At 42.4% G+C, this 13,454-nt stretch overlaps 1 protein-coding gene across 1 annotated transcript in view; it reads right to left on the bottom strand.

Annotated features, from left to right (window-relative positions):
- Nucleotides 1–11,320, bottom strand: part of LOC133470018 (dipeptidyl aminopeptidase-like protein 6) — a 134,898-nt gene extending 123,578 nt beyond the window's left edge. The window contains exon 1 of the mRNA XM_061757815.1: nucleotides 11,101–11,320. Coding sequence (XP_061613799.1) covers nucleotides 11,101–11,157 — 57 coding nt within the window. The 5' untranslated portion in view covers nucleotides 11,158–11,320. The remainder of the gene's footprint in view (nucleotides 1–11,100) is intronic.
- Nucleotides 11,321–13,454: the final 2,134 nt, after the last annotated feature.

Raw genomic sequence — 13,454 nt, 5'->3', positions numbered from 1 at the left:
TTACCGGCCGCGGCGGAACCGTGAAAAGCGCTCGTAGCGCTCAGCTAGCGTCAACGCTAAAGACGTTTTGTTTTGTTTTTATGCCAAAGGAGAAGCGTCTGCCTTCTGTGGAGAGGGGAGAGGTGGCAGGCTCGGCGGGCAGGAAAGCAGCCGAGCGGCCTGCGAGCTGCGGCGTGCGAGCTTCGGGCACGCCTGCGAAAATCGGCAAAAACACGTGAGAGGCCCGCTGGCAAATTAGGCCAGAATCCGTCGAAACATTTTTCATAAACTATCTGGGCACTGGAATGGAAATTTAGCAGAACAGGCTGCTATAGGCAATCAGCAAATCTGTAGGCGAGTAGGGAGAGTGGATATAAAAAGTCTACACACCCCTGTTCAAATGCCAACAACTTTTCCACCATAAACGTGACCTATAATCTCTACAACTCAATTGAAATACTTTTTTAAATTATTAATCAATAAAATCTAATAACCTAAACAAGTGAAATATTGTGGTTGCACAAGTGTGCACACCCTCTTTTAAGTGGGATGTGGCTGTTTGCAATTAACCCATCACCATCAAAATTATGTTAAATGGGAGTCAACACACACCTGCCACCAAAAGTGCTTCATCCCAAATAAAGTGCAGATGTTCTAGTAGGCTTTTCCTGACTTTTATTTTGTTTTCTCACAGAAGGTGGAAGGCTTTGTGCTTAGAGTGACTACTATTATAATTCCTTCCAGCTTGTCTAAAGCACCTGTTCCATCTTATTTTTCATCAGAATCAGAATCATCTTTATTTGCCAAGTATGTCCAAAAAACGCACAAGGAATTTGTCTGCAGTAGTTGGAGCCGCTCTAGTCTAGACAGTCAATTGACAAAGAACACTTTTGAGACATAAAGACATTGACAAAAAACAGTCACTGAGCAATAAAGGGTTTTCATATCACAAAAAAAACAAAAACTGGCATTTGAAGAGGGGTGTGTAGACTTCTAATATCCACTGTAAGTAGGAAACTTTGGCTCCTGGAACCAACTAATCTATTTCCATTGTTTCTTGTGGTAAAAGTTGATTAAAATACAAGAAAATTGAAAGTCCACTCCTTCTGACATGAATCCACATTTTGGATCTTTCTAGAAAACATTATCTTTAGAGATATTCTGATTGTGTTCTATTGCTTTCTTTGTTTCTTGGAGAGTTTGTATTATTTATTTTTTTTGCCTTTGAGATGCTCCAAACAGGAGTGAGTGGCTCCCAATCACCCAAGGAGAAAGCGGCACTTCCAAGAAGCGACGCAATCGCCCAGCACAAATAAACTCCACCGAGGCCTTCGCGGCACAAATCGATGTTTTCATGATCAGCTTGATTACGCCACACGACATCTTCTCCCACGCTGCGCTCCTTCAATCACAGCCCGAGGGAATTCTTTTTCCAAGAAGGGGAAAAAACGCTGCAGATTGGCCCTGCTCTATTGTATTATTTCGAGTGTTTCTGTTTATCTCGGTTGTGCAAGATGCCAGTCATCGTGAATAACTGTCAAAGGAGTGATTGCGTTAATAATAGCACAAGTACATTTTTGTGTGCCACTGTGTGACTGAACATGCAGTCAACTGTTTTTTTTTCAATTGTGAAAAACTGCCGAGAGGAGAAATTGCATTAATTGTATAATAATAATAATAATAATAATAATAATAATAATAATGCATTACATGTATATAACACTTTAGACACCTAGAATGTTATGCATTCATAATTTATCCTACAGACACACACACGCACACACGCTATCTTGCTTCTGAAAGTAAAATGCCGGACACACGTCTCCCTCGTTTGTTTGGGCTGACCTTGGCCGCCCCGAACTGTCGCCGAGGACAGACCTCTAATGAATTTGGCAGCAGGGGGGGGAAATAAAATCAAAAAGTCTGCTCGTGCGCGTTCCTCTCGCAGCTTCCGTGCAGGGGGTCTATTAGCGCTGTCGCTACCTCATGCAGTTAGTTAGAAAATTGCTGAGTTTGGTCACTAACAATCAACATTGGCAGGCTTTTCTGTGAGGACAATGCCTTGAATTGGGATCTGACACCTTGTAAATGTCTTTGAACACACCAAAAAATGTACAGGCATAAAATATATAGAAATTCTGTACATATCGTGGTGTTTGTGTGTATGTAAATGCACTTTGAATGGCGTGGTGGGACGCCAAGTGACGTCGGCAAGTCTGCGTGGGAGAGACCGGGCGTGAGCTGTGGCCAACAGCAGCTGCTGGGAGAGAGAGTTCTCATTGTGTTTTTGTCGAAATCCGCAAAGTAGCGACCGAGTATTTATGGTATTATTTATATATATTTTAAAGTTTCATGCATACACTTCATCACCAGCAAACATTTTTTGCATGTGAGGTGCAGGTATTAATTTTGTCCACTTGGGGTCACAATTCACTCATTCCATACTATAGGAACTGTGGATGTGTGGATGCCTTTAAAAGGGAGGTTTACTCTGTTGCCTTGGAAGTGAATGTATGACAACGTACTTATTTGCCGGCTATTTCCTGGCAATAGCATTAGCCGCTGCGCTGTACAGTGATGGTGACAGTTGAGGCTAGCTGTAGATGTGCTAAGAACGCGTTTCTGATTCATGTAGTTTATTACCGTGTGTAAAATAAAATGACTGAAAGCGCACCAGCGACCAATTTCAACCTCCTTCTATCCTAACCACCTGTTATGGATTACAATTGGTTCGAACTGGCAGTGGTAGGTTATATTCAACTAGCTAACCATGTTTACTTTACCAGAGATGTGCAGTTGAGTTACTCTCCTGTTGTGTACTGTACATTAAAAAAATAAGTGAAAGTGAAAATCTACCAAAACAAATCGCTTAAATATCAGCGATATAGTGGGGAACTCTGCGTGTACTTTTGAGGAGGCCATTCAAGTAACAATCTCAGGGTATCATTTCCCAGGCAAGACGGAGCTGTTAGTGTAATTATTCTCCAACCGGAGTGAACTTATCTTTACCCCTCGGTGTGAATTTTAATGAAACAGTTGGCTGGAACAGCAGGCATTTGTCAGGAACTTGGCCGGGTTCGCAGGCTTTAACCTGCGACTGCACATTTCAGATAACAACGACATGCAAAAGCTCAAGAAAAAGAACAAAGAAATTCAAAAGTTGCTTTCTTCTATACGCCGAATGTCAAATTTGTGCATCAGTCACTACAGCGGACCGCCATTCCAAAGTCACCTCTGTAAACTTGAGCGGCGATGTCGAGTTGCTACAGTGGGTGCGAGTGTGTCGTCCCACACAACAAAAGAAAAAAGCTTTTGAACAGCTGTCCACTGTAGTGACTGTTGTACAACTTTGACATAAATTTGCATTTACCTAATGCCTTAATGTGGGGGGGAACAAATGACTTTTGAATAACTGCCCACTGGAGTGACTGATGCACAATTTTCAAGGCTACGGATCTAAATCAGCTTTTGAATAGCTGGACTCTGCAATGATTGATGCACAACTTTATCATCTTGCATGTACAACAACCAATTTTTTTTGAAAGCTGCCCACTGTAGTGACTTTTTCAATGCCTAATAAGTAGTAAAACCACCTGTATTTGAAGTTTTTTTTTTTATGTGTAACTGTAATGATTGCAGGAGGAAGACTTCCTAACGGTTGCAATCGGTACTAACGACATTTCGGCCAGGACACGCGCCCAATTAGAAAAGCGTGACGTAAACGGGATGGCGCTTTTAATCACTGTCACCGAGCTCGCGTGGGAAAGCAAAACATTTTTGCTGGCTGGCTAATGAGAAAAGATGCAGCGTTTAATAAGATCCCGGAAGGCGGGCGCCGGCCGCACTGGTCGCCGTAGTCGGCGGGCTCCTCGCCGCTCAACATTTGACGTTGAGGTCTGAGCGTGGCGTCAACAGACAGTTAAACGATGACATAACGCTAACAAGCTTTAAAGTTGACTGGAATCGGCCGCACGTTCGCCGGCTCGCTCGTGCTGACGCTCCTTTGCCGGCGATTCCTTGGCTTTAATTCCCATGAAGGCCTGCGGGACATCTGGGGGAGCTTTGAAACCGCTCGCAACACAATCACAAATGAGACAAAAGGAAACGTTTCGCAACAAAATAATAGACACTCAGTGGTTGAGTTAGCGGGCTAGGTAGCTAGTCAGCTAACTGTCACATCCCACTTTCACCTCGGACATATTTTTTTTCCTTCGTTCCTCCTTCCGACCCACTTTTTATTTTGCATCTTTCCTCCTTTCTTCATTTTGTCAATTACTGCTTTTGAATTCACTTTCTTTGTTGACCCAAATGATTTGCCAATATTCAAGGTAAAAAAAAAAAAAAAAGTTAATTTCAAAAGTGTGCCTTCTTTTGACCCACCCTGTAAAGATGAAATGAATGTCTGCAAATAAATGTGAAAAAGTCTTCAACATAAAGTGGACGCATGTTCATAATGACATCACAAGCTCGCACAACCATGCTAGTTCAACGACACTAAAATGCTAACTGCTAAGTCTCTGTCGGCTCGCCATTGTTTTTTTTAATGAATGCACACGATGCTATAATTTTCCAGTTAACTTCATTCAACTGTCGTATCGCCGTCAATTTTACCCAACGCGCGTCACCGGAGGATCGGAAAACGTGACGCATGTCGTCCTCTCGGGAACATCTGCGTCTTTCAAATCTTTCATTTCCACGCCGCGCTCCGCCGACGCCGATGTCTCTTCTGCGAACGCACATTTGGGGAGATTAAGTACGGGAATATTCTTTGGCGTCTGATAGCGACGGCGGTGGCGGCGTATCGCATCACCCAAGGTGCTTTGTGGGCCAATAGCGCCGCCATCAATCAGCAGCGTCGGAATGCGGGCGAGAGATCTCCGTTCACATGGAAATTAGTGGCGGGAAAAGTGTAGAAAATGCCTGACTGAGGAGGATACGACCACGACAAAATTATTAAAACAGCATCTGAATTTGCTTCATGCTAAGTTTTAATCATTATTATTGTTTTATTGAATGTTAAATCGATTCAATAAAAAAAAAACATTTCTCATTAAATAGTGACAATTAAAATAGTAAATTAAAACATTTATACACATTTCGAAAAATATTTGGTTAAATTATGACATTTGAATAAAATAAAAAAAATATCAAAATTATATTTGTATACATTTAATGTTTTAAAATTCCTTTTCTAAAATAATTGGGGATTTTCTTTATTGTAAGTTAGTAAAAGATATTTATACAGTAGATTTATTTTTTATCTTAATAATTAGTTAATTTATTGTAAATAATGCAATTTTAAAAATGTCAAATAAACTGAATAGAAAGCTGTATAGAAAAAGCTGCCTTTGAGCAAAATAATGCTCATTTGTATTCTTCTTTATGGTGGAAAAGAACTCAGTAACATCTCAGCTTTAACATGAATAGAAATCTTCACGAAGCATTGGAAACTGCTACAGCTGCATCAGATTTCTTCGGGACTTTTGTCTGTGGGAAACATCAATATTTAATTTTAAGACGACCATGTCGTTTACGATCTGTGCCGTGAACACATACAGTTGAGAGCGCCGTCATTTGTCAACTCAACACGTATCGCCTGCCGAGGACACACACACACACGCAAAGTATGTGTTTGCAATAAATCCAGAAAATTGCCTGCGTGTTTGGTAGAAATGAAATGTAGCGCAGTTAGTTTCCCATTGAAATGAATTGAAAAATGTTGTTAATATGTTCCAGCCCACTAAAAATCACCAAAATATTTTACAAAGTAATTGAAATTATTACACCACTTCTACATTTCCAGCAGGGTAACTTGTAATTGTAACATTTCCAAAGTCATCTTCCCAACACTGCTTGTAAATCAAGGACCCACTGTAATTACAGTAAAATATCATCCACACCACTAGGGGGCGCAGACACTACCCAAAAACAGTCATTCCTGCATATAAAAAAAAAAAAAGCACAATCCAATCCAGGATAGAATGTTTAAAGTTATTGTTAGCGAGGGTTTCTGCCAAACGCTTCCTTTGTAATTATCACCACAGGCGCAAACAAGATGAGCTATAAAACTCCCTGCTGACACTCTCATATCATCACACGAATATTGTTTTTTAATACTTTTAAAGAACAAAAGCAGGTAATAATGAGCGAGAGGGGGAATTGCGGCACAGGACGCAAGGTTGTGTGGTGGGGAAAACAACAAAGCACACAAGCAGCGAAACAATCAAGCAATCAGTAACTATCAGCCAGCTAATATCAATATTAAACATTAGCAAGAAATGGCAAAGCTGTGTTTTTGTTCACCAGTCCTAACGGTTCATGTTACGTGTACATGTGTATCTTTGAGGGTAAACAACCCCAAAAGTATTTGACTGAAGAGTTTGTCAAGAGTACATGTGCGCTTCCAACAACACAGATTCTTCTTATTATTATTCTTATTAATATTATTATTTTGATTTTTGCTTTGGCAGTCAAAAAGACACACTTCCATAATGTATTCTTGCTACTTATAGACTTTTGAATTGCGTGTATGCAAATGAGGTGCCTAAACTCCTCGCAGCTCACCAGTACCGAACTAATACTATTCGTTCTATGCAGAAGATAAAGAATATATGGCTGAGTGCTGTTATATTGTGTTTGTACATGTGATGCTGCAAAGGTCAACCATGTTCCGTTGCTTAAAGGGTTATAGTACTGCAACATAAATGCTAATTAGCATCAGCCTTAAGCTAGCAGAATGAAAGTTGAAGCTAAGCAGTTGTTTAAAATCCACAAGTTGTAAGTCTCTGTTTCATATTTGGTTAGACAGCCAACTTCAAGCGGGAGTGGCAATAAACAGCTTTTTCAAAGAATTGTATCTGCCAAACTGCTTTACCACTTTACCGTCGTTCCAAACATTGAAGGATATCATATCAAGATAGCTGAAGTTCAAATTCCAGACTACGAAGTGCCCGTCACCTCTCTTGCAAAAGTCGTCAGTCTTTGGGGGATTATCGGCCCATGTCAGAACAAGGCTCGCATTGATTTTCACTCCCTCCCCCACGTGAACCCGAGCCAAGACCAATAGCAACGTTTGGCCTCGTGCGACACAAAGCTATTGAACACTTGAACAAATCCGATGAAGAAAAAGAAAATCGACTTGGAAGCATCATAATGATGACGCAGGTGGAAATGTAACAGATACATTCAAATAACTTTCTTATCTGCATTGCGTTTTCTTTTCCCAGCTCGATATCTGCTTGAAGAATTTGTTTTTCAGACTCAATAAAAGATGAATAATTCCGCCTGAGCCGTAAAAACTTGATTTGCACGTCTATACGGTTTACGGCGCTATAAATATTGCAGATGGAGCTGTTTATCCGCTCGCCGGAGAACGCCGAACAACAAATACGGAAGACAACAAGAGCGGTAAGAAGCCATGAGAACGGAGGAGATGGATTCGGTGAAGATAACGTTCCTCTTCATATCTGACCGACGCCACGCCACGTAGACGCCAGCGCCACTGCGTGCGACACACACACACACACACCGTCTTTCAATACACAAACATAAAAGTGTCCTTTGAAACCATCACCTGTAGGTGCGACGAAAAGTGAGGCTGTTCAAAGAGTTCGCTGGGAACAGTGTGGGTGTAGAACCTGTTACGATTAAGACAATGACGATGCTGACGATTTCGATAATTAGCGACAGACGGCTGGCAGCTGGGAAATCCGTGCCGCGATTGAGATAAACGTCGAGCCGCCGTTACATCAGACTGCGGCGGGGGAGGCGATCGATACCGATTTCCATAAAGTCCTGCGCGGGTGCTGAAGTGATAAGCGTCCGCGCATTATAAAGTCCCGCAGCGTAACGAGAGCGCCGGCCGATCGATCGATACTTGGCGCATTTTGGTCGTGCGGGCTGCTGCTGGCTGCTAATTAACCAGGCTGCGCTGAACCGTGTGTCTCGGCCTGCAAATTGCCGTTTGGCACTTTTGCTACCGGAATAACACCCGGAATAAGGCCCAGAATAACACCTGGAATAAATCCAGCAATAACGGCGGAAAAACATTCGGACTAATGCTTGGAACAATACCTGAATAAATGGACTGATTTACACCTGGAATAATATGTGGAATTAGACCCTGAAAAACACCTATCATGATACCTGGAATAACATCTGGATTTATGTCTGAAATCATGCCTGGACTAACACCGTGACCGAATAACATCAGGAATAACACCAGAATCCTGCCTGGTGTAACACCTGGAATGACACCCAGAATAAAACCTGGTATAGCACCTGGAATAATTCTCAGAATCATGCCTAACGTCATGCTTGGAAGGTCTTAGTCATGAATAAACCCAGGAATATCACGCAGAATACAAACTGGAATAATTCCAGGACCATTGCCTGGAATAACACCAGGATCGACGCCTGAGATAATACCCAGAATAACACATGGAATAGCAACTGGAATAACACCCAGAATAATGCCTGGAGTAACACCTGGACTAATACCTGGAATTGCACGTTTTTCTCCCCACAGATTAGTCAACTCAAACACAAAACACACAAACTTTTTTTGTTCTTGTGAGGAAGGAAGGAGAACTTTGAAGATTGCTGTGATCACATTTCCGCGGATGAAAGGATGAGTGAGGCTGAAAGGGTGGAAATAATAATCCAAAGTGCAAGCTAATTAGGATTTGGAAAGCACACGCGGGACCGGAAAGTTGTCAAGGGCCGGCGCAACTCAATAAAGGAGGAAAATAAGATGTGAAATATGAAAAAGAAGAAGGGAAAAAAATGACACAAAAGAAGCTTACAATAACCTAATTTACCCTCAAGGGGCAGTGAAAAATTATATGAAGAAAAAGGAATACATAATGATAGCACTATTTTTGCATTGATATAATTATTCATCTTGCAAAAAAACAAATATTATTAAAATGTATAGTGACCCCCTCCCCCCTCCTCCCCCCTGCATTAATCACACACAGGACTGTAAAAAAAAGAAAAGGTATAAATGTAAATAGATTGCCTTTCTCATGCCCAACCAGTAGTGTTACACTGCTATCTAGTGGCCAAATCAAGTACAACCACTATTTTTTTTAATCTATTTTCTGTATAGCACAGTGTCAAAACAAAATGGAACATACATTTTAAATAGAATGATAAAAAAAATACATATTTTTATTTCCCTTTGGGTATCCTGCGCCAACAATACTTTATATACATATTTTTAATAACACAAATTAGACTAACCTCTTTTGTGTGACGAAATTAAGACACAAAGAACAAATACAAGCTGCTGAATAAATAAGGGAAATTAGGCACTTAAACATCAGCTAGCACGGCAACCCGGAAGGCCTACAAAGACTACATTACCCAGAAGCACTTTGGAAACAGGAAGTGGAACATCACCCACACTTTTCGTCGCTCCCGAGGAGGATGTGGGCCTTGTGCCACACTTTTCAAGGTGAAAGGTGTCAACGCCCAAACAACACGTCACACCCGTGGGCGGGGGCCGCAAGTGTGAAACGCCCCACTTGTCCCTGTTAAAGCTTTCCACGCCCACACGCAGTGTTTCTAAAGCTGGTCAGGCGCACGCCCGAAGAGGAGCGGACGGGAACGCCTTTCAAGTCCGACCGGGAATCGAGCGTCCCCCGTGGGCGTTTTGTCAACGCGTCCGCAAATAGACAAAGCTCTGCCGAGACAGAATGACGCCTCATCAAAGCGTCATCAGCCTTTCAACCGGCTCGCAACCGGCCCGCCGGCGAGAACGGCTGCGCCTGGGTGTAGGCGGCCTGCAATTCCAACACACACACAAAGGTACAAACGGAGACTCACAAAAAGAGAATTTTACATTTACCCTTCAAATAAAACTGCAAGTATGTCCTGTAAGGTGTACTCCAATCCAACAGGGGGCAGCATACTCCCAGAGGTCTGTTTTACCAACATAAACTTAAGGAAAAAACATCTTAAATAACAACAAACTACTTTTGAGCAAGAGCTCTATAGCTCAATATTGCCCCCCTGAGGCGCGGAGTGCTACTACAAGTGCTATTTTTCATTTGTTATTTCTATGATCATTACCATTGCTTTCAGTTTATCACGGCCCCAAATATAAACACCCACACTTTTCCTGGTGAAAGGTTTTAACACCCACATATTTCCGAGTGAAAGAGTTCAACTCCAAACTTTTGTAACACCCGCAGTGGGTTTTCCCTGTGAAAGTATTCAACACCCGTACTTTTCGTCGCACCCGTGGGAAATGTGGATGTTTCAACACCCAAACTTTTCCTAGGTAAAGGTTTAAAAATCCACACTTTTTGTCACACCTGCAAGGGATGTGGGTTTGTTGCTTTTAGATGTGGGTAAAATATTTTGTTGCACCTGTGGTGGTTGCGGGTGCTTCATCACCCACATATTTTCTAGTGTAAAAGGTTTCAACACCACACCATTTGTCGAACCTGCGGGTGACGTGGCTGCATCAACGCCCACATATTTCCCGGTGAAATGGTTCAACACCCACACTTTTCGTGGCACCGACGGAGGATGTGGTTGCTTCAACGTCAACACGTTTCTTGGTGAAAGCTTTCAACACCCACACTTTTGTTGAACATGTGAGAATGTGGGTATTTCAACACCCACACTTCTGGTAAAAGGGTTCAAAAACCACACTTTCCATGCTTTTATTGCACAACAAGCAATGAAACGTATGCCACACCATCAAAATCTTCATCCCCATATCCCCCCTAAAAATGTATTTACAACCCCCACATTACCCACATTTTTGCACTCAACGGCCACTTCATTAGGTACCCTTAACAAAGCTCGTCATCGCAAGTTAAAATATTAGAAACAGTGGAAGCAGGACAAAAATAATAAACGTGTGCAATTAATTGCGCGTGAACGTGGGATGCACTTGCATTGATCGTGCGTGTTGACAGAGCACGCACACACACGCACACACATGCACGCGCAGACTCGTTTTTTCCCCTTCACATTCTCCAGCTTCTTTTTCCCGCAGTCCCCCCCCCATTTTATCCCCTCTCACACGCGTGCACACACGCGTGCGTAAATCTGCAGCAACCCAAAGCATGCAGGTCCAAAAAGCCAAAAGCGTTGAAAAGTTCCAACCTTTCCTGCCTTGGAGCATCTCCGATAGGCGTTTGTGGCTCCCGCGGTTTGGTTCATGCTGCCAACTTGTCCAAAACGAACCAAAGTTGGGAGTCAAAGGCGGCTGATTGTTCGAGTCGTTTTTTTTTAAAATTATTAATCGCTAATCTTCAAATGTTTGCTGTGGAGTCAGTTTGCGCTGAGCGGACCGCCCGTTCGCTGCCAGTGCGCGCCGCGCTTGCTTGCGTGCGTGCGTGCGCGCGAGCGAGAGCGGTGCAATTGCGCATGCGCAGACCATGTCAACTCTCGGGGAGGGTAGACTGACAACTCGGAAAAACCGCTGGAGCATTTCTCCCATATCCTACTAGTGCGCTGAATTGTCCTTGTACTAGTACGCTCGTGTCCTCACGAGTATGACGGTACAGTACGCTATTAAAACGACTAGTAGTTGGTGCACCAGTAGAATGACAAGGGCGCCCTAGTATAAAGACTAGAGTGCACTTTTGGAACGACTGTGTCTTACTAGTGATGTTTCCCACTACTGTGTGACATCTCTGCACACTAGTAGAATTACTTAAAACTCATTCACTGCCATTGACGGCTGTTGAATTGAAATTTGCATGTTAAACGACAGATTGCTGCACATTGGGCAAAAAAAAGGACTTAATTAAATCATGTACTTCAGTTGCACTCGATTAATATAGCAGATATAATTGTCCCTTCCTCTCCTCTGACAATGCAGAATGTATGCATTGGGCCTGCCGGTGTATTTTTACTAGTAGCGCCTGGCTGACGTACCGCACGTACGACGGAGGCCATTAACTTCCACGGTCGGAGCGCCTTCAGGCTGCACAAGCAAACCTTGACCGTCGGCGTTCGCAGACGCAATCCACCCGTTGACGATCGCGATGGCGGCGACCCGCAGAACATCCGTCAGTCCGCTCGTCAGCTCATTTGCATTCTGGCAGGCGAGGACGCCCGACTCGCCCCCCGCCTCCTTGAGAGTGAACTCTGACCTTCGGTACAGTGAACCCACAAAATGCAGTGCAACGCTGAAGCCTAATGGAAGCGATGCAGCATTATTGAGAGCAAGAAGAGGCAGAGAAGGTCCCCAACTACGCTCCAGTGATAGTGACACTCCCAAAAAGCAGAGAGAATATTCCTGTGAGTATTGTTGTATACTCTGTGAGGAGCAATTGTTTGAACATTTAGAATTAGCCCGAATTCTAGAATTAGAATTTTTCTTAGCCCGTCTAGGCCGTTTGCCTTACATGTTAGCATTAGCGGACATTCACTGGGCGAAATTACATGGTTTGGTTACACCTTTTGGTGTTAAAATATACAATGTTTAATTCCCTTTTGTTGTAAGTGTCATTTTTAGGGCAAACTCTAACTGGGAGTGACAAATAACCAGCTTGAAGCAAGCACGCTTTTCCTCTTAAGAAATACAGCGGCGACCGAACTCTGCCGCAAATAGCAAAAATCCACAATCGATGCCCCCACAATAAAAAGGTTCATAATTGCCTGTACACAGTAGATGCCACAAGATGGCGGCAAAGCACTACTTTCCTATTGGACAGCGGCCTGACGAAATGAAGCTCTTCCCCTCACTTCAACATAGTTCCTTGTCACCAAGATGCCACAAGATGGCGCCAAAAATGCTTATATATTAGGCAGGGCTTTTCATAAGTTGAAGTGTGTTTTAAAGTGTTTAAATGTGTTAAAACTATTTAAGGAGGAATAACAGTATTTCGAAATTTGGAAACGTTTTTAGTGCTCTCTCGACATCCCATATTTTCATCTGTTGGGGGTGGCTCTGGAACGTATCCCTCACAATAGTCGGGGACTCACTGTACAGGCTTAAAGTCTCGTCTCAAGACACGACAAGAATTTACGACGACGTTTAGTGTCGTGTGTGTTTTTGCGCAGCCCATTAGGCACAAGTGCTGACTTACAGAAGCTGGTTTGCCCGTGGCTGCTGTGTGTGTATGGGGACATCTTCATTACAGCCTCACTGATTGCAAAATCTTATTCCCACGTGAGGAAAAATGAACAATGAGAGCAGCATTTCATTAAGAGACAATTAAAAAAAAAAACATTCAAATAGATCAAGGGTGAGCAAACCTTTGTGGCACATTTGATTTTTCATACTGGCAGATGGGCCACAACATTTGTAGATGATATATAAAAAAACAAAGTATCAAATAAAAATAGCTTATTTTGATTAAAAATAATAATTAATTTATATTTACATTAGTTTAATTAGAATACAAAAATATTTTATTACATAAATATGTATTTTTAATGGAGTTTATCTTGACCAATACTGCTTATTTTATGATTTAATTAATTAACCAACTATTTAATGAGCTATA

Source organism: Phyllopteryx taeniolatus, chromosome 20, assembly GCF_024500385.1.
Source record: "Phyllopteryx taeniolatus isolate TA_2022b chromosome 20, UOR_Ptae_1.2, whole genome shotgun sequence".
Lineage (NCBI taxonomy): Eukaryota > Metazoa > Chordata > Actinopteri > Syngnathiformes > Syngnathidae > Phyllopteryx > Phyllopteryx taeniolatus.
This window is presented reverse-complemented; position numbering and strand designations above follow the sequence as displayed.